Source organism: Neolamprologus multifasciatus, chromosome 16, assembly GCF_963576455.1.
Source record: "Neolamprologus multifasciatus chromosome 16, fNeoMul1.2, whole genome shotgun sequence".
NCBI lineage: Eukaryota > Metazoa > Chordata > Actinopteri > Cichliformes > Cichlidae > Neolamprologus > Neolamprologus multifasciatus.
This window is the reverse complement of record NC_140454.1, coordinates 15,337,542-15,364,378: the sequence shown is the minus strand read 5'-3', so window position 1 is coordinate 15,364,378 and position 26,837 is coordinate 15,337,542. Positions and strand designations below refer to the sequence as shown.

General features: G+C 43.6%; 1 protein-coding gene across 3 annotated transcripts; it reads right to left on the bottom strand.

Moving 5' to 3' along the window:
* Positions 1–1,556: 1,556 nt before the first annotated feature.
* Positions 1,557–26,628, bottom strand: srpx (sushi-repeat containing protein X-linked). 3 transcript variants are annotated; one of them, XM_085135266.1, is made up of 10 exons: positions 26,417–26,628; positions 19,129–19,198; positions 14,888–15,105; positions 12,039–12,215; positions 11,345–11,471; positions 11,116–11,237; positions 6,681–6,860; positions 4,560–4,693; positions 2,286–2,407; positions 1,557–2,195 (listed from the first exon to the last, which is right to left on the bottom strand). In XM_085135266.1, the coding sequence occupies exons 1-10, from the start codon at positions 26,475–26,477 to the stop codon at positions 2,012–2,014; spliced, it is 1,395 nt and encodes a 464-aa protein (XP_084991392.1). In that variant the 5' UTR covers positions 26,478–26,628; the 3' UTR covers positions 1,557–2,011. The 3 variants fall into 3 exon arrangements, with proteins under 3 accessions (XP_084991392.1, XP_084991391.1, XP_084991393.1); XM_085135265.1 differs by having other exon boundaries at positions 14,888–15,076; positions 19,142–19,198; positions 26,417–26,624; XM_085135267.1 differs by lacking the exon at positions 26,417–26,628 and adding an exon at positions 26,272–26,410 and having other exon boundaries at positions 14,888–15,076; positions 19,142–19,198.
* Positions 26,629–26,837: the final 209 nt, after the last annotated feature.

The window sequence follows — 26,837 nt, the reverse complement described above, 5'->3', positions numbered from 1 at the left end:
GCAGCGCACATTTCGGTGCTTTATTTCGGTGCTTTTTTTTCCTGAGATGTGATACACTTCGAATTGTAGCCAATCATTTTACGTTTCCGGGGATAGTAGGCGGGTCCAGGTACGTACGTTCTTTTAGAGCAGAGCTACAGATTAAAAATGTCCAAGACGAAGCGGTCAAAAGTCTGGCTGTACTTCACAGCAAAATATGCAAACTCAGCAGCCTGCAACAAGTGCTTTAAGCTGATACTGTGGAAAGGAGGTAACACCTGAAATCCGATGAAACACCTGGCGACGCATAGCGTCTTTTTTTAAAAGCCGAGAAATGCGCCGTATTTGATAGCTTGCTGCGAGACCTCACACCGAGCGCATCTACTGCAGGTGTGGTGCCTGTTATCGGACCCAGAGTTAGCAACATCCCCCAAAAAGCTGAAGAGTAGAGTCCTGGCCCCTAGCCCTGCCAGTGTAGCAGAAATGATGAGGATGATGATGGCAGCAGCAGCAGCCGTTCTTCTCTGCGTGAGTAGCTTAATGTTGTTCGTGTATAATTTACGTTGAGTAGGCTAACCACGTTATTAAATTAATGCATGTAAGGTGAACTAGCAAACATCATCATAGCTACATGCGGCTGCCTTCTTGTTTGATGGCAGATACTCCCTTCACCCTGGCCAAAAAGGCTAAAATGACCAAAGAAAAAGTGGGAAACAGTTAAACATGAGGTTTTTGGACAAATTTGTGTTTTTTCCATTGTTTAAGCACTGCTTCCAGCCAAGAGTGATACCATATATGCCCTATAGCTGCAGAAAAGGCTAACATTGTTATCTTTTTACAAAAAAACAGCTGAACATGAGAGGTTTTTGGACAAAGCTTGTGTTCTCCATTCTTTAAGCACCGGTTTGAGCACCGTTTAAGCACCGGCACCGTTTCAAAAGTACCGGTTTGGCACCGGTATCAGATAAAACCTAAACGATACCCATCCCTAGTCATGAATATGCCAGACTAGAATGTGTGATTCTCTGCATGCTTCCACCTTTTTCCTTTTCCCCAAGAAAACCAGTGGACCATCGAGCTGTAGGACTATTAAACAGATGTCAAACAAAGAGCTAAACATCATAGCATGCCCTTATTGGCTCTTATAAAGAAAAATATTCCCATATTTAAAATGCAGTGTTGCAAAAACAGTCCTGGAACCAGAATTTGTCTGCTGCACATCCTTTTTTGGAGCAACTTAGTGAGTGATACTGAACACAAAACGGAGCTGAGGATTGTTTAGACATAAAATTCAAAACAAGAATACATTAAATATTCAAGGTTTTCCTCCGATTACTCAATTAAACATAAGGTTTAAATGTTTTGCAAATCACTGCATTCAATGGGTTTTCTTTAAGTTGTGGAAGGAAGTTTTTGTTTTTTTTCCTTCAAGGACAATTTGTATTTTAGGAAAATATTTAGTACTGACTTATCAAGTTCTCCTGTGAATCATTTGCCCTCTTAACTTTCTCTCTTTACTTGTCCTCGGGCACTTTTGCAGACTGCTTCCTCACACTGACGCACACAGGCGCACATCCTCCGCACTACACATATTTAATCAGTGTTTGCAAATTCAGACACAGATGCACTGCACATACAGAGTACATCCTTATTGGGAAAGGTGCAACATAAATATTAGGTGAAAGGTCTTCCAGTTTATACAGAAAAAAGACTTTTTTTTACAAAGTAGTAAAACAATTATTCTGCTTTGAAAATAATAATAATAACAGAACAAATAAAATACAGACAAGACACAGGAATCCGTATGACTGTAATGCACTGTGTGATTAGCACCATGACTGACATCCAAACCTTTGACACACACACACAAACAAACACAGACATGCTCGCGCACACAGGATACAGGGCAGATCTGGTTCAGGTAGGAACGTGTGACATGTGGATGGAAACGGGAGATCCGAGTCTTTTCTGCTGTGACGAAGGAGGGAAAGCTCAAAAAAGGCTGACAGTCCATGGAAGTGTACTGGGCGTTTTATGACTGGCAGGTCTGGCCCGCCTCCTGCTGTACCAGCATCTCGTCTTTGCGGAGGGGGAAAGTGTCGATGGTGGTGAATAATTCAGCCGCTGTGATCGGAAACGGGTAGCGTTGTTTGTCTATGCCCTGCTTGTCTACCAGCACCATTTGGAAAGACCTTTGAGGAATCCGGAGCAGTAACCTAAGAAACGCATTCAGTTCAATGAGCAGGAGCGAGCAAAAGTCACACGTGCTGAAGTTAACAGAGGTGGGTGTGTTAGCATGTTAGTACCTGAGCTGCAGGGCCAGTCCTGGAGAAAGCAGGTTGTGTCGAATCCGGCCGACTTGTGCCGGGTAAGTCCCGACCAGCTCGATTACTGTCACATGTCTCAAGTCCAGGCCACACTGAGCTTGCTGTTCTCACAGGACACAGACACACAGATCCATCAGTTTTATGTTTTTGATTACGTTCAGCGCCACTCGAAAACAATGCTGTCTCTGTGCATGTGTTTTCCACATGTACGTATGACTACACTGTTTTAGACAGTTGACTAATTTGGAGCCAATCTTGGCTCTGTTTCAAGTTAAGAGCTTGATCTGGAATCTCAAATCCGCAGCACACTAGAAAAAGCAGAACTGGGAGACATCATGTGTCCAACAACTATACACACTGGATTTTTGTTCATAAAGAGAGGGGCAAATTTTAATCCAGTAATTGATATTTTGTGTGTGTGTTATTGCATGAACAGGAATTCAAACAATCCGGCAGGCTGTTGATGTTGGTCAGCAGGTTAAAGTTAACAAAAATAGACTTAAAACGAGACATTTTTCACACCAATAACTGAAAAAACAATGTGCCTACAGTGCTGTGCCAAAGTCTTGAGCCACCTCTTAGGTCCAACAATTTATCTAAATGTCTGGGCTTCTTGAAGGACTCCCAAAGCTTTTCTTTGGATGTTTTGTGCCTCTCGTTCTGTTTTCTGTCAAGATGATCCCACACTGCTTCGGTAATCTTGAGATTCGGGCTCTGGGGAGGCTGATCCATGTCTGATAATGTGTGTGTGTTTTTTCTGTCCAGGTATGATTTTATTGCATTAGCAGGGTTCACTGCCATGCTGTAAAATGAAGCTATTGGCTATCAGACTCTTTCCAGATGGTACTACATGGTGGATTAAAATCTGAAAGCACTTTTTCTGCATTCCTATTTGTCCTTTCTTCTCTTTGCTCTTTTCTCAGACGGCTCACTTTTCCTGAGCCCGGTTTTGATTAAGTAATATTGTAGATTGTAGAGTCCTTACCTTACAATATAATACTCCATGAGATGACTGCTGCTGTGAATTGGCACTTTGTAAGTAAAACCTAACTGAATAACTGTTGCAAGCATATTAATAAATAATTTATTGTAATATTGATATTTCGACTCATTCCTTTATATAAACGCGTGAATGCTACAGGATCCCTGCATACGTGTGTTATAAATCTGTGAATGTACAGGGGGATTTTTGTCAGTGTTTCGAATGATGTTCAGGTGATAGAGATAACTTGTACAGCACTGCAGTTTGCTACTTATTTATATTAATTATTATTAATATACTAAGGTAAGTATTAGAACAGTGTCTACACGTGTGCTTATCTTGCTACTAAAATGTGAAACTATCTGAGCTAATTATTAGCCCTTTATTTATCCAGGTAAAAAATCTCATTGAGATTAAAATTCTCATTTCCAAGAGACGCCTGACATCATGGCTAATCTGCTATGTTATTATGAAAGCATACAGTTTAGTACATTTACACTAACTTACAGCTACACTGACACTCTTTTTGCTTTTTAAGCTGCAAAGTTGTGGCACACAACACAGATAGATTTGGACAGACTTCACTGAGCCCTGAGGGGAAAATCTCTCCACAGTTTGCATAAAAACTCGTTTCAAGTTAGATCTGCCTATTCCACACAGCCCAAACTTTCTGACAGTTCCTTTGTCTGCTACTGCAGCAAGATGATTTTTAAAGTGTTTGCAGTGAATAAATAACCATACTGATGGGTCAGTTGTGTAATTGTGTAAAATTATCACCATTTTCCCAAATAAGGTGAAAATGAACTGTTTTTTCCTTCACTTTCAAATTAACTGTAGAAATTCCTGATAACCAATCGACAGACTGCAGGACCGATCAGTCATCTTGTTCACAAACTGACACCGGTTTATCTTTCAGCTGATATCTGAGTCACTTTGAAAGGTCAGGCATTTAAAAACAGCTCTGACTTAATGTTGTCTGATGATGTGGGAAAGCATCCACCCCAGAATAGCCTTATCAGAGCCAGTGTCACTATCATTTATTCACTGCCGTGACATTTCGTGTTCATCACCACAACACCCTCTCTCCTATTTATTTGTGTCACCACTTTTACCCACTTAGGTGGCAAATCGGCGAAAAAAAACCCCACAAACACACCGAGGCTGTCTTTGTGTGCATCATCACAGAGGACGCAAGTCGCTCCAGCGTTGACTTCCACCCCTCCGTCTCAGTCGACTCACATTCAGCTCATTAACTGAGAGTCGTGCCTCACCTGCAAGTTAGTCATCTGGAAGCGGTAATTATGATTGGCAGCCGTTGGAGCGGAGATAACGAGGAGCCTTCGCTTCTCATAGAACTGGTCCAGCAGCGCAGCAGCCGTACGCACTCCCACGTTGATGTTCATGGCTGTGGCGACATCGAACGGACAATTTAAAGTGATGAGACAAGGCGTGACACACACACTACAAAGAAAAGGGTGCTATTACAACACATTATTTCTGTGAGATGTTTCATCATTGATTGTTTTTGGCTCCTCAGGTGATAAAATCAAATTAATGGGTCACGGTCTTTGCTATGACCCTCGTTTTCGATTATAATCCGTACTGTTTAACGGTCCTTTGTGTTTCTGGAGGGTTTTCCTCTTTTTCTGTGCCTCCTATGTTTCCTCTTTCTGCTTCTCATCGTTTGTCTGTGTGTTTGTTTTCGAAAGTCAGTTCCTCATGTGGCTGTCTCGCCTTTGTTCCTTTCCCTGCCTTCATTATTGTCTTGACTGAGTTCATCCCTGCCTTATCCCCTCTCCCTGGTGTGAGCATTTAGTCTGTGTCCTCTGACCCACAGTCCTAACCCTGTTGTTGTCCCATCACCCTCGTGTTTGCTCCAGCTGGCTCACTGCTTTCTTTTAGTCTCTTTGCGATTGGATTTTATTTTTGTATTGATTCTCGTGCCACAATGCGCATCACTTTTTACATTTGGTAAACAATAAAAGCACTTTTTATATTTATTCTGCGTTCCAGTCTGTCTCTGTAGGTCCAACTTATGAGTTTCATTGGAAATGTGACAGAACTGAGTCGAACACATGACTTTTGTTATTCAACTGCTGCACTTTTTCTGTCTTCTTGAACATTTAATGGAGGACGGTCCAGTATTGATCCGTCCAATCGATCGGTAAGAGAGGCGCCATATTGTCCTCATTTTGGATTCTCATATAAAACCAGAAAAGGTTACAGGAACTATATGAAAAAAGAAAATGCACCCCAATATCTCTGCATTAAGCAGGATCCCTCTTAGTTTCTGTAGTCAAAAAGTGACCTCCACCTCTGTTTTGATTACATTCAATGGTGAAGAAAGCCACTTACATAAATATCAGGCCATATAATATTTAACAGGACAGAATTTCGATTTTAAAACGTCATATTGGGCTAATAAGTAAGCAGATTTTGTAAATGAATGCAAACTAAATTCTCTCAAGTCCTTGAGCTCTCTATTGAGTAATGTCCGAGGCTCATGGTTTCCTTTTTTCTTTCAGTTTCTGTGATCATTCACCTTTTCAGACTTCAGGATTCCCTCTCACACTGCAATATTTCTACACTTAATTTAATCTTCAGCAATTTCAGCTACTTGTAAAAACTCCCATCAGGTTACAGGACAACAAAGTGTCTCTCTTACTGACTTGTTGCACAAGCAAGCTTTTTTCCTCTGAAGATTCCATCCCAAAAAGCAAAACTAAACAGTGAAAATGAGGCTTTTTGGGAAACTAGATAAAAGCTAGTGGGATATATATTTTTCAATTGCCAATTTAAATTGTATTTTATTATTTTAAGTTGTATCATATCGACAAAAAACTGATCTATCAGAAGTTTGTCTTTGTCTTTAAAGTCACTGTATATTGAACCTTCTCTTTAATGAAGTAGATTCACTGCATTTCAGCCAGATGGGGAAAGAAAACTGCCAGACAAAGTAGCCAAAATGACGGCAAGACACAAAAACATTTTGACAGCCAAACCATATGAAAAACAGACAAACTGAGTAGAAAAAAAACACTTAATGAAAACCACTGCATATGATTCAAATGGTTGGAAATGAAACCTTTATACTCACAAAAACACAAAGAGACATAAAACAGAAACTGGAGAAGATGTGAGCAGTGAGCTGAAAACTACTTGCATGTGTTTTGGTTGTTACTACAGATTTTTTGTCTTTTTCATAAATCCTGGAAGTACACAATGTCTACTTATTATAAATACAGGCTAAGCACATGACACAGTGATGGTAAAAGGAGTTAGAAAGGTCTATGTCTATCCTTCCATTTCTGAATGACTTAAACTAATACAATGACGATTGTCATGTCTGTACGAGAACAGCTTGTATGGCTTGAACAGCATGCAGTACTTACGTGCACAGGTTGTGTCTGAGCCCGACCAGGTGAGTCCATACTGACACACTCTGGCAGCGCTGCCCCGTAGCTCGGAGCCGCCGGTGCAGGTGAATTCACAGGTGGCTCCGTAGTTGTCTTTGTCACTGTCGCACTTCATGTAACCGTTGTCCGGAGGAAAGAGAGGGCCGCAGCGACGCACTGTTCACAAAAAGAGACAGTAAGATTCTGGAGAATTAGCTTTTTACAAGCCTGCTTAACTCTTGCCTAATAGATATTTGTCATATTATTCTGTATCATATGTTCAGACTTGGCTTATGCATAAACCGTTGTGCTAAAGGTGAAAAATAAAAGTTGGAGTTGCATTCAGGTAACTGCCACAGTACTGTGCAAAGGTCTTGAGCTGCCCCTACTTTCTATTTTGCTTCCAAGCAGCCAGTCTTGTCATTTTTTTTAAAAGGGATCTTTGGAGATTACATTTCCAGAAAAACGAATCATTCAAGCATAAATAAGGTACCTTACTCAAGGAATGAACCAGTGTTTAGTCCCCTCATAATAAGTTGTATCTTTAGCCACTTTGATATGACTATTTTAGCACCAACAAGGATTTTAGCAGAACCTCTGGCATATCTAAACATCCATCCATCCATCCATCTTCATCCGCTTTATCCGGGGCCGGGTCGCGGGGGCAGCAGCCTAAGCAAAGAGGCCCAGACCTCCCTCTCCCCAGCCACCTCCTCCAGCTCATCCGGGGAAACACCAAGGCGTTCCCAGGCCAGCCGAGAGATATAATCTCTCCAGCGTGTCCTGGGTCTGCCCCGGGGCCTCCTCCCTGGTGGGACATGCCTGGAACACCTCACCCAGGAGGCGCCCAGGGGGCATCCTTACCAGATGCCCAAACCACCTCAACTGGCTCCTTTCGATGTGGAGCAGCAGCGGCTCTACTCTGAGCCCCTCCCGGATGGCCGAACTTCTCACCCTATCTCTAAGGGAGATGCCAGCCACCCTTCGGAGGAAGCTCATTTCCGCCGCTTGTATCCGCGATCTCGTCCTTTCGGTCACTACCCACAGCTCGTGGCCATAGGTGAGGGTAGGGACGTAGATCGACCGGTAAATTGAGAGCTTCGCTTTTACACTCAGCTCCCTCTTCACCACGACGGACCGGTGCAGCGTCTGCATTACTGCAGCTGCAGCCCCAATCCGTCTGTCGATCTCCAGCTCCCTTCTCCCATCACTCGCGAACAGGACCCCGAGATACTTGAACTCCTCCACTTGGGGCAGGACCTCGTCCCCGACCCGGAGTGGGCACTCCACCCTTTTCCGGCTGAGAACCATGGCCTCAGATTTGGAGGTGCTGATCCTCATTCCCGCTGCTTCACACTCGGCTGCGAACCGCTCCAGTGCGAGCTGGAGGCCCTCACCCGATGAAGCCAACAGAACCACATCATCCGCAAAGATCAGAGATGAGATCCTGAGGCCACCAAAGCGAAAGCCCTCCGCCACTTGGCTGCGCCTAGAAATCCTGTCCATAAAAATTATGAACAGAACCGGTGACAAAGGGCAGCCCTGGCGGAGCCCATCACCCACCGGGAACGAGTCCGACTTATTGCCGGCAATGCGAACCAAGCTCTTGCAACGGTTGTATAGGGATCGAATGGCCCGTAGCAATGGGCCAGACACCCCATACTCCCGCAACACCTCCCACAGGACACCCCGAGGGACACGGTCGAATGCCTTCTCCAAGTCCACAAAACACATGTAGACTGGTTGGGCAAACTCCCATGCACCCTCAAGTATCCTCGAGAGGATGAAGAGCTGGTCCAGTGTTCCGCGACCAGGACGAAAACCGCATTGTTCCTCCTGCATCAGAGGTTCGACTAGCGGACGAACTCTCCTTTCCAGCACCCTGGCATAGACTTTCCCGGGGAGGCTGAGGAGTGTGATCCCCCTGTAGTTGGAACACACCCTCCGGTCCCCCTTCTTAAAGATGGGGACCACCACCCCGGTCTGCCAATCCACGGGTACTGCCCCTGATCTCCACGCAACATTGCAGAGGCATGTCAGCCAGGACAGCCCTACAACGTCCAGAGCCTTCAGGAACTCGGGGCGGACCTCATCAACACCAGGGGCTCTGCCACCAAGGAGTTGTTTAACTGCCTCAGTGACCTCGCCCCCAGAAATTGGCGGGTCATTCCCCTCATCCCCAGACTCTGCTTCCTCCTTGGAAGACGCGTCAGTGGGATTAAGGAGGTCCTCGAAGTATTCCTTCCACCGCCTGACAATTTTCTCAGTCGACGTCAGCAGCGCTCCGCCAGCACTATACACAGTGCAGGTAGAGCACCGCTTTCCCCTCCTGAGACGCCTGACGGTTTGCCAGAACCTCTTCGAGGCAGTCCGAAAGTCTTTTTCCATGGCCTCTCCGAACTCCTCCCACACCCGAGTTTTTGCTTCAGCCACTGCCCGAGCCGCATTCCGCTTGGCCTGTCGATACCTGTCGGCTGCCTCCGGAGTCCCACAGGCTAACCAAGCCCGATAGGACTCCTTCTTCAGCCTGGTGGCTCCCTTCACCTCTGGTGTCCACCATTTGGTTCGGGGATTACCACCACGGCAGGCACCAACCACCTTGCGGCCGCAGCTCAATGCAGCAGCTTCGGCAATGGAGGCGCTGAACATGGTCCATTCGGACTCGATGTCCCCCGCCTCCCTCGGAATGCTGTTGAAGCTCTGCCGGAGGTGTGCGTTGAAGATCTCGCGGACTGGGGCCTCTGCTAGTCGTTCCCAGCACACCCTCACTACGCGTTTAGGTGCACCAGGTCTGTCCAGCGTCCTCCCCCGCCACCTGATCCAACTCACCACCAGGTGGTGATCAGTTGACAGCTCAGCCCCTCTCTTTACCCGAGTGTCCAGAACATATGGTCGCAGGTCTGGTGATACGATTACAAAATCGATCATCGACCTACGGCCTAGAGCGTCCTGGTGCCACGTGCACTTATGGACACTCTTATGTTCGAACAAGGTGTTCGTTATGGCCAAACTGTGATTAGCACAGAAGTCCAATAACAAAACACCGCTCGGGTTCAGATCAGGGAGGCCGTTCCTCCCAATCACGCCCCTCCAGGTCTCGCTGTCGTTACCCACGTGAGCATTGAAGTCTCCCAGCAAGACAACAGAGTCTCCAGGTGGAGCACCTTCCAGCACCCCCCCCCCCAGGGACTCTAAGAAGGCTGGGTACTCCGAACTGCCACTCGGCGCATAAGCGCAGATGACAGTCAGGACCCGTTCCCCGACCCTAAGGCGCAGGGAACAAACCCTCTCGTCCACCGGGAAAAACCCCAACGTACCGGCAGCAAGCCGAGGGGATATTAGAATACCCACCCCAGCCCGCCGCCTCTCACCAGGGGCAACTCCAGACTGAGACAGAGTCCAGCCCCTCTCCAGGAGACTGGTTCCAGAGCCCAAGCCGTGCGTAGAGGTGAGCCCGACTATATCTAGCCGGTACCTCTCAACCTCACGCACTAACTCAGGCTCCTTCCCCACCAGAGAGGTGACATTCCATGTCCCTATTGCCAGTCTTGGCAGCCGGGGGTCAGTCCGCCAGGGCCTCCGCTCCTGGCCGCCACCCGGCACACAATGCACCCGACCCCTATGGCGCCTCCTGCGGGTGGTGGGCCTGCGGGAGGATGGGCCCATGTCTCCTCTTCGGGCTGTGCCCGGCCGGGCCCCATGGACTAAGGCCCGGCCACCAGACGCTCGCCCTCGGGCACCCTCCCCGGGCCTGGCTCCAGGGCGGGGCCCCGGTAACCCTATCCCGGGCAGGGTAAACTGTTCCCTCGGTGTTTTTTTCATAGGGGTCTTCTGAATCGCTCTTTGTCTGGTCCCTCACCCAGGACCAATTTGCCATGGGAGACCCTACCAGGGGGCAAATGCCCCCAGACAACATAGCCCCTGGGATCCCTGGGACACACAAACCCCTCCACCACGATAAGGTTGCGATTCACGGAGGAGAATCGCAACATGAAAAAAAAAATCTGAGGAAACTAGACAAGAAGAAGAAGCAGTCCTAAAAAATGCTATCTACAGCAGATAGACATTATGGGCATTAAAATTCAAGCAAAGATCTGAAACAGAACCAGAGAGATGGATGTATGTAGGTGGATATATACTGTATTTCCATATATTTTTGCATGTTTATTTTTGCAATAAATCACTGCACTTATTTTGCCTTATACTGCAAGACTTTTGCACACATATTCTGTATGTACCGTACATCTGTTCTGTCTTGGTCTAACACGCATGCTAGCAAATATTGCATTGTATAATGTTAGTCTACCAATTAAATATATTTTTCTATAATCTTTGGAGACTTCTTGGAGACAACCCCCTGAAAGAGTGTGTGACCAAAAACCCTGTTCCAGACAAACGATCAAAATCTTATCCTCTGCTTTTAGAGGCTCACCTCGCACTCTGACAGTGAAGCGGCAGGACCCTTTGTTCCCAGCCCGATCAAACACAGTGTAAGACATTTTATGGAGCCCCTCTGGGAAGTTGGATTTTGAGGGTTTTCCTTTAAGGATAACACTGTTGGGGGGGGGGGGGGGGGGGGGGGAGACAAAAAAACACATTCTCAGTTGTAATCTTTCAACTTACTGTTGGGGGCTTAACAAGGAAGCAGAAAAGCAACTGACTCTGTGAGGATGCCGTCTGCAGTGTCGACACCCTCTGGTGTGTCCCAAGTCACCCTCGCTGTCAGCTTTCCAGGTTCTGCCCACTTATCCTTCACATTTGGACACTTGATTTTTGGAGGATCAATATCTACAGAAAATTAAAAAAAAAACAAAAAAAAAAAACTTGCTATCACTGTAACTCTTGCAACATAAAGTTATACGGTGCATCCTCCTAAATCAAATCTAGCATAGATGAAAGACATGCTTGAAGTACATGAAAGACATCTAAAAAATCTTTTAAAGCAACACAAAAAGTAGGATGACTGCGGAGACAAAGATGAATCTTGTGATGAAAGTGTCCTCACAGATTCAGGTGATGACACTGTCACTGGCTTTAGTTCTGTGCAATGACACTAAGTACAGGTCACAAAGCTGAAAGCCATTTTTAGTTCAGATTGGCGCAAAGAAATGAAACACATTACACACCGGTGACGGTCAAAGTCTGCTGTATGTGTCTCTGAGTATAACACACAGAGTTCTAACTTTGCCAAACACTGTATCAGGACAAATAGTAATAGAGACGTATAAGTGAGAGCTGGAGCTGACGGTGTGCCTCTGGCAGCTAATTACTTGTTAGCAGCTTAGAGGCTTCAGTCCTCTGTGGGAGACCAAACTGTACACAAAAGAAGAACAACAACAATGCAAACAGTCTTACCAACACAGGTGGGCACTCCTGCACTCCACACCGCGTTGTAGCGGCACGTTGCCGTCTTCTGGCCCTTCAGAGTGAATCCGGGTGAGCAGAAGAACTCACAGCGAGAGTTGAAGTAAGAGCCGTCTGAGCACTTGTAGCCACCATTAATGGGCATATCCAGCTTAGGACAACGGATCTCTGAAAGCAGGGTGAGCTCATTGTTAATGTGGTGCTTGCATGAGGGTTCCATTGCAACAGATGCATTTAAATACTTATACACACACACACACACACATGTCTCAGGAGGTGGCAAAGCCGTCAGCTGCCAGACTCCTCTCCTATGGAACGAGCTCCCTGATCAGACTCAGGATGTAGACGCTCTTTCTACAGTTAATGTTTGGTTTGAAACTTTGCTTCTGCTGTAGGTGTTTGATCTACGAACTTCTTTTGAGTCTGGTTCTCCTGGTTAATGTCTTCCTGTTAAAAAAGGGAGTTTTTTCTCCTAACTGTCACTCACATCGTAGCATCTTTACCTTACAGCGTTGAGTACACTGAACTTGTGAATTGGACCAGTATAAATTAAAGTGAACCGAGTTCAACACAAGAACTGAAAAGACAAATGTATTTTAAACAGCACCAGTCAACTTTTTTTCAACTGCAAATTATGTCCTGAAGTTAAACTTTGTCAGTATTTGTTTTATCTAATACAATTATTTTACAGTGGGGCAAAAAAGTATTTAGTCAGCCACCGATTGTGCAAGTTCCCCCACTTAAAATGATGACAGAGGTCAGTAATTTGCACCAGAGGTACACTTCAACTGTGAGAGACAGAATGTGAAAAAAAATCCATGAATTCACATGGTAGGATTTGTAAAGAATTTATTCGTAAATCAGGGTGGAAAATAAGTATTTGGTCACCTCAAACAAGGAAAATCCCTGGCTCTCACAGACCTGTAACGTCTTCTGTAAGAAGCTTTTCTGTCCCCCACTCGTTACCTGTATGAATGGCACCTGTTTGACCTCATCATCTGTATAAAAGACACCTGTCCACAGCCTCAACCAGTCAGACTCCAAACTCCGCCATGGCCAAGACCAAAGAGCTTTCGAAGGACACCAGCAAAAGAATTGTAGACCTGCACCAGACTGGGAAGAGTGAATCTACAATAGGCAAGCAGCTTGGTGTGAAAAAATCAACTGTGGGAGCAATCATCAGAAAATGGAAGACATACAAGACCACTGATAATCTCCCTCGATCTGGGGCTCCACGCAAGATCTCATCCCGTGGGGTCAAAATGATCATGAGAACGGTGAGCAAAGATCCCAGAACCACACGGGGGGACCTGGTGAATGACCTGCAGAGAGCTGGGACCAAAGTAACAAAGGTCACCATCAGTAACACACTACAACGGCAGGGAATCAAATCCCGCAGTGCCAGACGTGTTCCGCTGCTGAAGCCAGTGCATGTCCAGGCCCGTCTGAAGTTTGCCAGAGAGCACATGGATGATACAGCAGAGGATTGGGAGAATGTCATGTGGTCAGATGAAACCAAAGTAGAACTTTTTGGTATAAACTCAACTCGTCGTGTTTGGAGGAAGAAGAATACTGAGTTGCATCCCAAGAACACCATACCTACTGTGAAGCATGGGGGTGGAAACATCATGCTGTGGGGCTGTTTTTCTGCCAAGGGGACAGGACGACTGATCCGTGTTAAGGACAGAATGAATGGGGCCAAGTATCGTAAGATTTTGAGCCAAAACCTCCTTCCATCAGTGAGAACTTTGAAGATGAAACGAGGCTGGGTCTTCCAACATGACAATGATCCAAAACACACCGCCCGGGCAACAAAGGAGTGGCTCCGTAAGAAGCATTTGAAAGTCCTGGAGTGGCCTAGCCAGTCTCCAGACCTCAACCCCATAGAAAATCTGTGGCGGGAGTTGAAAGTCCGTGTTGCTCGGCGACAGCCCCAAAACATCACTGCTCTTGAGAAGATCTGCATGGAGGAATGGGCCAAAATACCAGCTACTGTGTGTGCAAACCTGGTAAAGACCTATAGTAAACGTTTGACCACTGTTATTGCCAACAAAGGTTATGTTACAAAGTATTGAGTTGTATTTTTGTTATTGACCAAATACTTATTTTCCACCCTGATTTACGAATAAATTCTTTACAAATCCTACCATGTGAATTCATGGATTTTTTTTTCACATTCTGTCTCTCACAGTTGAAGTGTACCTCTGGTGCAAATTACTGACCTCTGTCATCATTTTAAGTGGGGGAACTTGCACAATCGGTGGCTGACTAAATACTTTTTTGCCCCACTGTACATGGTATTTACATGCACTCACATTATTTTGCAAACCTTTGACAATCTCTCTGAGAAGCTCTCTGGTTCATATTATTCCCAGAATAATTAATCTATTTAATAAAACATAAAAATTTCTACTTCTAGAATCAGGAATGAGCTCTAATCACGCAGGAATCACTTTGACGTGATCCTTTAATGTGCAGCTACAAGCTATCTGGCTGCACTCAGAAACAAAATCTCTCTAGAACAGTCAGTACGGTCTCATTTGCTAAATTTGGGCCGTCCACAAAGCATGCCTGTGGTCATTTTGGATAACAGCTCTGTTAATAAGATTTGAAGGCTTATAGACAGCTTTGATTTCTGCAGTTTGACTGCTGATTGGCTGCTCTGTGGAAGGTTCTGGCTCCAAACAGCGGCATCTCTGGGTTCCCAGTTTGATGATATCCCACCTCCCTTCATCCATTTTGATAAGCAATCAATGGCTATAATGCGTGTGTTGAATATATGCATGCATATAAACAGTGAGAAACACAATGTGTGCGCATGTTCAAGTGGACTTTCTCACCTCGGCAGGCGTAGTTAGAGGACCAGTGTTTGCTCGCCATGCACACCACCTCTGAGCTCTGAGCTTCATATCCCTGCTTGCAGCGGATTTTACACCGTGTCCCCATCACGTTCCTGTAGTGCTCTCCTCTGGGTGTACGACAGCTCACGTCACCATGTTTAATTTTTATGGGTGCGCACCACGGGGTTCCTAAAAAAACAGCAGAACGAGGCACTGACCTTTTCTTCATCGTTTTTTCTCATGTCTTTATGGTGTGGCCTTGAGTGACAGACGCTCAGTAACAAGCACTTACCTGTGATCATAGAAGCTTAGAGAGAGACTTCCACTGCCAGAGTGAAAGAACAAAAACCCACCCATCACCTTGAGTACAGGCAGATACAGTGGATTTCTTATTACCTTTTCAGTGACTTCCATTATCCAACAGTCTCATGAGGCAAAGGAGATCTCACTTGAGTAAAAGACTGATAATAATGTGTGTAGAGAGCACTTAAGTTGTTGTGTGTGCGCGTGGTTTCAGAGCGTGAAAGGCACCACACAAATTACAGTCTTTATTAAGAATGCAGCTCTTTTTTAATCCTTATCCTTAACTGATTTAGGAATCAAAGTTTATGGTCCCCTGGATCCATTATCATCTTTCCCTGATTAGGACTGTTCCTGATGCTGATAAGGATGACCAGGGAAAGTTAAAGTCTAGAAAAATGGTGCCTTAATTAAAGGAAGATTTTGACTTTCTTAGAGATCTTAGAGAAGACAGTTAAGAAGTCTATTTCAGGTTTTCATATGGAGCTACAGTACTGTGCAAAAGTCTGGAGCCAACTATTATTTCTTTGTACTTTGTTTCAAAAGTAGTCTTGAGCAATTTGTCTTTGAACATTGGCTGCTTTTTCACTCATTTTCAGTCCAGTGCTTATACCTGACCATTTCAGATGTATGTTTTTTGTTTATTTGTTTGTTTTGTTAGGCCACTTAAGACTGACCTATGAATTATTCAAACATACAAAGGGCACCAAAAGCAAGGAATGAACCGGTGCTGTGTCTACACATAACAGACAACTTAGCAAAGACCAATTTTTTGTTTCTTTAGGCACTTTGTTAATAGCAGCCTGTCATAAAAACACATAATTTGTTTCCATTTCTTTGGTTGAATTGATAAAAAATGCCAAAGATAGCACATCTTGACATGCATAAAACAGTCATTTTGTCCCAAGAACATGACTCGCAAAGAGCTATTAGCTGAAAACTTGGCATATTTCTAGGCACTGTGTGCAGTGTGTCCTTAAAGAAAGTAAGGACCCAGTGCACATGGTGTGAAGTGGAGGGAAAAAAAGGAAGTGGCAAAACAATCTACAGCAGATGAACTGTATCTGAAAGTCATGTCCTGAAGAACTAGGAGAAAATACAGCAAAAACCTGTGGGAAAAACATCAGGTAAGTGAGTGGTGACTGGTCCTTTGGGCCAAAGTTGAATCATCATCAAAATGTACAGAGAAGGTCAGGAGAGAGAGGTTTCTGATGTCTACATCTGTAAAACTATGGCGTTATTTTTGTGCCACTATTCTGAGCGCACGTAAAAGAAAATTGCAGGTGCAAGTGTTGCATTTTGAGGAAAAATTTATTTTGAGCGAAGAAAAGCTAAATTTGAGTGAACAAAATTCATTGCTGCGTACAAAACAATGTATTTCAGTGTTTGCTGTTATCCACACACACACACAATAGCAGTTGTCGCTCAGTTTTTGCACTTGTGCTCGCTCGCAATGTGTTGCTCGCACTCTCAACATTTCTGCCCGTGTGCGCTCAACTCTTTCTCTCTACACCGTTATAGTTGTGCCACAAAACCAGCCAATCACAGACTTGGATGCAAAAAATTGGCTGTTTTGGTCTCCAATCAGCTTGAAATGACGAAATGCAATATCCCAGAATCCATTTCGTCCAAAACTCAAACGAGGCAGTGGCGGAGGAACACAGAGTGGCGGAGTTTGAAATATTACTCTTTCTGGGTCACAAAATACACTTTTAAGATATTTTCATGCGAGAATGGTGCTGTGTAAACTTCAAATATTTGCTCGATTTATCAAGACATCACATATTTGCATAAGTGCTCTAATGTTTTCGGAGATGCCTGTTACCCACCATCTAGCATTTTTTTTACGTGCGCTCAGAATAGTGGCACAAAAATAACGCCATAAAAAACACGGTGTTGGCTCTGTCGTGGTTTGGAGCGGCGTTTTGCCAGTCGTGTTGGAGATCGTGTCTGTCTTATTTATCAGTCATGTATTGGCCTCCCCAATACATGACTGGACCTCAACGGCAGTGTGGGATTATCTAGACTGAAAACAGAACAAACGGCAGCCAACATCCAAATAAGAGCTTTGAATGTCCTTCAAGAAGAAAGCATATCTAAGTGATTTCAGGCTGTGCTGAGGTGGTCGTACCAAATATCGATTTTTAAACTTGTTTGAATTGTACAAACTCGGTTTTTACCTCATATATTTTCCATGTATGTTTGCATATGTTTCAATCATTCATTACATCCATTTTCCATTTTTCTAGCAAAGTATCAGGAATTACTACTACAAGACCTTTTGCACAGTACTGCACTTTCAGTGACTCCGCATAAGCTAAACTCTGCAGACTGAATTCAGTGTTCACTTCTGATAGATTTGTTTATTAAAGAGACTGAATCAATCTTCTAATCTTCTCAACAAACTTAAAGTAAGAAAGAAAGTATTTCTTTAAAAAAAATCAAACTATTCCTTTGAGATCTTTGCTTGAAATTGCACATTTCAACTCGCTTCCTCACAGAGTGGATAGCTGCCCATCTCTGTGATGCCTGTGTAAAAGTTCTTGAATGTTGCCAAATTTAAGGGGCCACAAGGTTCTTATTCCAATACAGGAAAATCAAAATCTGCAGTTTATTTCCTGCTGGCTCTAGTTGAACATTGAGCCTGCGGACCACCACAAACACACAGAGGAGAATACACACAAGCTCAGGCTTACTTCCAGGTGGAGACAACATTAGTTTTCATTACACAGCAAACCACCCTTGCTCCTTCTCTCTGTGCTGGTGTGTGTGTTGGCAAAATTTCAAAATTTCCACAGCCAACGAGTAAGAGAAAATATCATATCTGAGCTTTTACACGAGGGGAGAGTGCGGTTTGGCCGGGATGATAATGTTCCGTGTCTAACTGACCCTAGATTTAAAATGGGAAGCTACTTTGACGTAACAGTGTCAGTTTACAAAACTGGCTGAATGAGCTCGTGTTGAATTAATGGAGGAACTGAAATGAGTTCAGCTATTTTTGTTCAAGCTAAACGATTTTTTAGTATTTTATCTAAAATTTTATACTGTGAAAATCTTGCCTCAATTTAAACTTGGGTGTATACACTCTCTGACCACTTCATTAGGTACACATTGCTGTGTATTCGGCCTTCAGAATTACTTTAATTCTTCATGGCAGAGATTCAACAAGGTGCTGCTGGAGATATTCCTCAGAGATTTTGGTCCATATTGACATGATAGCATCACACATGCTTGATGAGAATCTCCCATTCTACCACATCCCAAAGCTGCTCTTTTGGTTTGTGGAGGCCATTTGAGTAGTAGTTACGCCACCAACAGTAGCATGAACCACTGATACATTACAGGATGGATCCATGCTTCCGTGTGGCTTACACCATCTGAATGTCACAACAGAAATTGAGAGTCATCAGACCCGGCAACATTTTTTCAATCCGCTTCCTGTTATCTGAGAGGAATGGCACCTAGCGTGGTCTTCTGCTGCTGTAGCCCAGCTGCTCTTATGCATGCCTTATTTATAATGAGTGGTTTCCATTTTTGCCAAGGGAACTGAATATTTTCTCTTTTTTCGATCATTCTCTGTAAACCCTAGAGATGGTTGTCTAGAGAAAATCCCAGTAGATCATCAGTTTATGAAATCTGCAACAAAACCCAACAACCACGCTACATTTATATTCACTTAAATCCCTTTTCTTCCCCATTCAGATGCTCAGTTTGAACTTCAGGGGGTCATGTTGACCATGTTTAGATTCACTGAGTTCCACCCATATGATTGCATTATTGGGCAGTTGAATAGGTGTATCTAACAAAGTGGCTGGTGAGTGTACTTTCTTAACTATGGTGCATTAATTTTCTACTTCTAATTAAAAACGTATTGAATTGAAATGTGAGTTAAGTTTAAACTGATCCTGTATGTCTGTGTGCATGCTGTGGCAGTGACAAACCAAGTGTCGTTACCTCTATAGGTATGAGAATACCAGTCCTCGTCGTCTCCGTAGGCGTACCGTCCTGACCCTAGGGGTAAAAGAAAGCAAGAAAAAAGCAACTAATACAATGAAGAGCTATGTTCATGTTAGGCAATGTTTGAAAGCTTTGTCCTGGGCTGACCTGCAGGGCTTTTATCCGCCCTGCAAAACAGCACCAAGAACAGCCTAAAAGTATTGCTCAACTTCATCTAATCCAGATACCACGGGTGGGAGTAATCAGAATCCACTGGACAGAACACATGCAAGAAGAATAAGTAAGTCCCAAAAGATCTCCATTTTCCAGTTGGCTCGGAAAAATGAATCTTTTTAACACAGGGATACACTCTGTGATCCTCATTTGAAACGTTTTGCTACAAAACAGCTCCAAAACATATACCCACCATAGCCATCCATATTGTGTCATCTTTAGCAGTGACACATTACTGAGAAAACATGAAAAAACGCTGAAATGTGATACATCATTGAGAGGCACTCGCAGCCAATCTGTGAGGAGCCAGGGGGGTTCATATAGGAAAGAGGATGAAGGGATAGGGAAGATAGAGCAGGCCTGGAGCTAATAAAGCTGAGAGGAAATGAGTAAGGATGGGGTTAAAGAGGCAGGAATAAAACTGGCTCAGAGATGTTATGAAGCCCGGCGTGAATGTGTTCTCTGTTCAGGGTCCACAAAGGAGGAGTGTTCAGACCTCCTTCAGCACCATATATCGGCCACATGTCAGTCAATGAGCCCAAGATAAAAATTACCAGTAGCCACCACTCCTTCTTCCTCAGCGTGGTTTTTCTGTCAGTCTAACAAATACTGTCTGGGCGAAAATGCTGCAAGTCATATAGCACACAGTTACACACACAACAAGCTTTGAGGTTTCAGCATTCAGATCACACAGCATCGACTGCACAGAGCAAACCCACATACTGAGTGAGTCAGATTTAGCTGTCTAATGGGAAAACTTAAGTGTCTGCTTCTTAATGGGGCGAGGGAGGGAGGAAAGAAAGTTATGGAAAACTAATTACAGGTGTGTCTGTGTGTCTCTGTGTGTGTGTTTCAGCATTATAGTGAACACTAGTTAGAACCACATGCACCGTCAAAGTTATCAGCTCTGAAGGAATTTGCAGCAACTGCAAACAAACAGGATGTGATCATTTACACTGTGATGCAACTGGCACTCATAACCCTATTTTTGTGCTTTTTATGGGTAGACTTAAAGATTTACGTTCATTTATGGAGAATTTGAAGGACTTGTGCATTTGTTAACTTTATCTTGCTAGATTACTAGTTCAGTTTGCAAGACATGCAAAAAACACGTTTTTACGACTATCAGTTAAAATTAAATTGCTGTGAATCAAAAGGTAGGAAAAGCAGTGCATTTGACACCGTTGGTAGAGCTGTGTTTACAAAAAGAAATAAAAATCATCACTGGATCCTTTTTCACTTTTACTGTGGAGTAATGTAACAAGATGTAGCAGTTACAGTGAGACTATATAAAGATATAAACTAGCTTCAACACAGAAAACTTGCACTTTGTTCATTGACATTGTTCATTACCATTGTTCATTGACATTCTCATGCCATTGCCTTAACTGAGCAATAGTAATGTTCATCATCGCCCCTTATATGAAAACATCATTTGAGTCTAGAGCAAGCGCTTTCTTTCACATGGAAAGGTGACTGGGATGGATCTGTGTGGTGGCGGTAGTGGTGGGGGCTCATACAGGTGAAGGTGGGAATTTGCGATGGGGGGGCCTAGCTGAGAAGCTGGCGGATCTCCTTGTGCATGTGACACAGGAAGTCTACGTAAACTTGCACTTTGCATAACAAGAAATCTGCTAATTAAATATTGAGAAAAAAGCAATTATTCACAGACTTATTTATTAAAACGGGTTGTTTTTTCACCAGTTATTAGAAAAGTAGCTGCCTAAGGGGTGCCAGGAGAAAGCCTCTTCTCTAAAAAGAACATGGCAGCACAGCTTAGTTTTGTAAAGCTGCGCAAAGAAAAAGACTTCTGGAACAGTGTCAGCTGGACAGTTAAGACCAAAGTTAAGATGTTTGGCCTTAATCCACTGAGCCACGTTTAGTGGATCCATCCACGCGTTTGTGTTGTTTATGCCAAACTCTGAGCCGAGTGATTCCCTTTGGGTTTCCTAACACACATAAACAGGCTTTAATACAATAATCTTACTCATCTTTAACACCTTTTTTTAAAAAATTGAGTTCCCATTCCTTCTGCAGTTTTAACATTAGTGAGCTAATTTATTCAGTCACCCATTATTTTCCTGAGCTTTACTTCATTTAATCCATTTTGTTCTAAATTGTGTTTTTTGGTAACTGCAGTGTGAGAGTTTCAAAGCTTGTGACATAAATAAAGTGTATTCTATCGTATTCTATAAAAATGTGATCACTGTTTTACAGCCACACACTTTTCACTGGCTGCATGTTATCAGAATGGGTCAGTGTGTATGATATGATCACTGAAGTTGTTGTAATAGAACAGTTTGCCTTACTAAAACCACAGACAATATAAAAGATAGATGTAGCTTCATAGTCGGAAAAGTGAAGCCAAGAAGTGTCTTAAATATGCATTCTTTATGTGGCCACCAGGGGGCAGTGCTTGTGGCTGCAAAAATGCTCCCTGTCCTATTGAACTGTGTGGGAAAACAGGCCTCTGCCCTGATCGCTATACACATTTTTCTGCTGAGTTTATGGACCCAGTTGCTAATTTTGGTTCATACTGAATTAAAAAATTAAGTCTCCTATGTAAATCTTGGTCATTCTATATTTCAGAAATGAGGATAATCTTGGGTATGTTCATTGGCTAATGATATGTGATTGGCAAGGTGTTAGCAAGTGAGCATGCAGTTTCACAGTCATCCCACCTCTGGACACAGGAGGGTAATGAGACACAGGTGAAACCAATAAGGACACAAGTGAAAGGAAAGCTAAAGACAAATGTATATCTGAACTTTACAGGAAATACCAGGAAAGGCTGGGAAACTTAAAACAAATGGATAAAATAACCTAAATAACTAAGAGAATGAAAATAAGTTAAAAGCTCCACAATAATTCAAAAACAACTAACAAATCATAAAAACAATGAGACCATGACAAGTCATGCACATCCCTACTTTTCATAAGCTTAAGGTAAAAAAAACAAAACATTTGCCTCACTGTGTAACTTATAACTCCTTATCATTCACAACTAAAACAGCCATCATGTGTAAAAAAAGATCAATAAAGCAAACAGAAATGCTCCTCTCAGTATAAAAACCGCTTTATGTAACACTTTTGTAGCTTGGTGTTACCCAAGAGTGTGTTATGGTGTTTCTCATTCACCCATTCAGAAACACTCACACACCAAGGTGGTCACCTGCTACCAGGAGCAACCTTGGTTTAGGAACAGCCTCAGTCTAAGGACACCTCACCAAAAGCTGCGTCTTTCAGCTATATTGGCTAAAAGAATAATAATTTTCTTTAATATGGGATTAGATACAAAATCCATGATGATTGATAATCTCACCACCAGGAGAGATACAACAGCCATAAATCTTAGTCGAGCCAATCAATAGCCTCTCCCCAAACTCAATTATTAATCTCTGTATAATTAAATAAGATGAAACGCTGTTGTGCCACACTGGCCTGCAGGGAACAAATAGTTAACCCTTCCCACTCTCTAAAAATGCTTAGCACACATGTAACTTATTCATCCACTTTGTTTACACGCTCCAGAAACCAATTTGGGTCTTGGCTCTGTAATAAACAAAAGCAACTAAACAAGAGCATTGGAGTTCAGATATCCAACTTCAAAGAACAAATAACTTTTTCTTATATTGTTTACTTTTCGAGTAGACTTTTTTTTTTTTTTTTTTACAAGCAGCCATGAAGGACGGAGGGCGCACAAGGATGCTCAGAGCAGCGTGAACTCTCCCATCACTGATGTCTCCATCTGCAGCTCTCAACAGCTGCTGACACCTTTCTCACCCATAGGTGGGACAGATTTGATTGGATCACAGCGGCTACGCAGCTGGAATAAATGGACTGGGTCTGGTTTGTGCTTGTTGATGAGAGAGCTCCACATTCAAAGGACTTCAAACAGGGATTGAGCGATCTGAGACTTTCCTTCATTTATATTTAACGAATCTGTCAACGCGATGAGGAGGGGATCGGCAGCCAGCATCATCTTCCTGTCCATCTCTCTTACTTCAAAGGAGTTGTCAGTGTTAACAGTGCAGGAACGGCAGGAGCTTGCCTTCCTGAGAAACCTCTGGGAGTGAATATGCTTTAAATTACAGAGCCTGATTCTCCAATTAGCTGTTCTCTGCAGGCCTGTAATACAAACCGTCATTATGTGGAAGAAGCTCTTTTCCGGTAAATGTGGAATCGTGGCTGCAGGCTACCGGAGGGGAAGAATAATAAATAAAATGCGCTGTCATTTCTGTAGAACTCAATTCAAAATGCCACGATTACAAACTTACATAATTCCCTTTTTTCTGCACTAATGACTTGTGTCTCTCTCACACTCACGTCTGCTTTGCTTTTCTCATTACATCAGCAGGTTCTGACCCTGAGGAGCAAACTGCTCCGGGTTTCATCTCCATTACCTTACATAGAGGTACAGTGTTACACCCTACAACCCACCACAGCGAGTGAAAACCTATTAAGGAAAGTAAACTCGCCTAAGTGCTCTCAACTGATGACGCCTTGATGCATCTGGTTTGTGTGTCTCGTGTAAAATCAAATACTTATATCCAGTAAAACCTCTGTAGGTACTAGCCAAGCAGGATGAAGCACTTCATCACCTGAGAGATACAAAATAACTACAAGCTGTTGGCAGCTGAGGTGTTTGACTCATTCAGTTAGTGTTCACCAGGTTCACTGCTAGAAAACCAATCATTTCACACCGGGTCTTTATTTAGCATCTGTTTGTCCATTCCTAAAGCGGAGACAATCAATATTTCTGCATCAACAATGGGTCGGATGGACCCCAGGAAGGATAGTGAATACTAAGGGGGGATGTGGGGAACACTGCAGTTTCTCCTGTTTTAGTGTTTCAGTTCACTCAACATTTTCAGAGGAAGGCAACGATTTTTAGAGAAACATTTGATCAGCACCACACAGACACATGCCATTCAAATGGATGTATGCATCATGTATCTTCAGGATTCACAGTCCAAAATAATCTGCATTTATCTTAAAGTGACCATTGTTGCAGCCCTTCATTTCATCCACTCACTCAGACAAGCTGTTGTCCCTCATAAACAGCAGAGCGATAGACCCATACACCAATATCCGGTGATTTAAAAAATATAACAGAGTGATATTCAGACACACGAAACAGATTTCTCTAAAATTTCTCAAACATGTGTTTCTCTCGTCACTTCTTTACTCTTGATTTTAAGTTATTGGTTGTTATAAATGCTGATACCATTATACCGACAAACAGCTAATAGCTCATATATCAGCCCAGCCAGTATTGCTCGGACTCTAATAACCACCAGGCTTGGATATCAGTTTAGTGGGAGAACGCTTCACCTTAGCAACTGGAGGTAGCCAAGGGCCCGTCTCACACTGCTTATTAACTTATAGATTGAACTTATTGAGTTCACTATTCACTATTGATCCTTACAAATATGGTTTTAGTACATCATGGCCACAAGTGAATAATGAAGACTTCATTGAACATTTTGTAAATCCTCCTGCTGCTTTCTCTTTGAGCCACATGCAAACGCCTCTAATAACACTTCAGTCTATCCTTCACCAAGGTCAATATCCCTGTATTGCAATGAAGAAAGTGAACCAGATCCACCCTCAACTCAAATATTGTGGATCCAGGGTGATAAATTTAAGAAAATTCTAAAAAGCTCTAACACTGACTGAGGAATTACTAGAGAGTTCTTGGTCTGGTCCTTGTGCATTGCTTTGTAATTAAGCAGGTTGCTTTCAAGCAGACTTCCTCGATGATGGTACTTGCTGGCATTTCCTCAAACTACTCCCTTCATGAGGTGTATGACCCACATCAGTAAACCATACCCTCATGGAAAATGTGATCTGGCTGTGATTGAGTGACTACATGGCCCTATTACGAGTAACACCCCCCGCCCCACAAAAAAAAAGAGCCCGAAAGGAGCAAAAGCAACTGCACATCTCTAGATTTGACTCTGGTGCACTGCCACACAACCCTGGCCATGCCTAACTAATAAAAGGCTTACTAACCAAAAGAACAAACACAAACAGAGCCCAGTAAAATAAACTCCTCATAATAGATGCAGGCGCATACACAAGAACAGTCCTGACTGTCGACTCAATGAGCAGTTTTTAGTGTGTCAGTATAAATCTGCTCCACAGCTTGTGTTCATGTTTCAGCCTGTATGATCATAGAGCAGTGGTGAGCCACTCTCAAACCATCTACAGGCACACAGCCACTGCAACTGACTGCACAAGCTGGGACACACACACACACACCACTTCATCCAGACGTATGCTTTGAAGTCATTTCAGCTTCTCGCTGGAGGCTACAGGCTTTATGTTTCTTATACTGGATCTTGCACATCAACGGTGATTATTTGCATTATGGAGTGACTGCTGTGTTGGACAACGTCGTGTTTCATTCATCCAAAGAAAATCAGTTATTTTCCATGAAGGAACAGTGATACAAAAGTTAACAGGGGCAGTAAACTCTTTGGAACTATATGTATTTGGAATTCAACATTAGAACAGAAACTCTTTAGTGTTAAGTAGTGTAAATATTTCCAAACACCCGAAGCCAAAATATGTGAAGGCCCTTTGTTCATTTTAATTCAAAGCTCTTAGCTATTGGGGTCTTTTCAGCCTCTTAGCGCGGTATCAAAGATTAAGAGGTGGAGGCATGAAGAAGCGAAAATTAAACTTTGAGCGCAGATCAGCTGCGGGCCTGTGATTAGCGCCACCGACCGAGCTGTGCGCACAGAAACGTCCCCCACATGCACACTGCACTCCCCCCGCTTTCCACCCCCTCCACGTAAACACAGCCGCGGTTCACCAAACACCAGCAGCGGGGGGGGGACGAGAAACCTCAAACTCAGTTCAACTTACAGTCATCTCTAAGCCCAAAGCGCATAATTTACCAAACTTACCCTTCCGCCAAGCCACTGGCACCCCCAGAGTCTGTCCATGTGGACTCTCTCTCAAGATAAGCTGCTCTACCATTTGATATTTCTTCTTTTCTGCACGGTTAAAAACATCCGGGAGATGAATGAGAGGCTGTAAGTTGCTGTTTACCTTCATACCCGGAGCAGAAGCAGAGCTGGACAAACAGGAGCAGCAACGGCCACATGTCCATGTCGGGACGCGGGACGGACGTTCCTCAACATGTGAAGGGGAGCCTGCAGGAAAGCTTCAGTGCATTCCTTCTTTCTAAAGGCCCGCCTCTTGCTCCAGAAACAAGGGAGGATTCTCTTCACACAGCCTGGCCCGACCACCGGCATGAGGGAGCCAGACAGGGAGGACAGTGCCAGGCTCAAGGCTAAACTGTGACCCAAGTGCATCAAATCAGCCCATTTTATTTTTATTCCTTTAACTTGTTTATTTACTGATATACTTTGTGTATTTTGCTCAAGTCACTACTGTGCATATATTTATTTTATCTATCTTTAAAATACACGAAAAACTATCAGTTGTATAGATAGCTAAGTTTATCTGG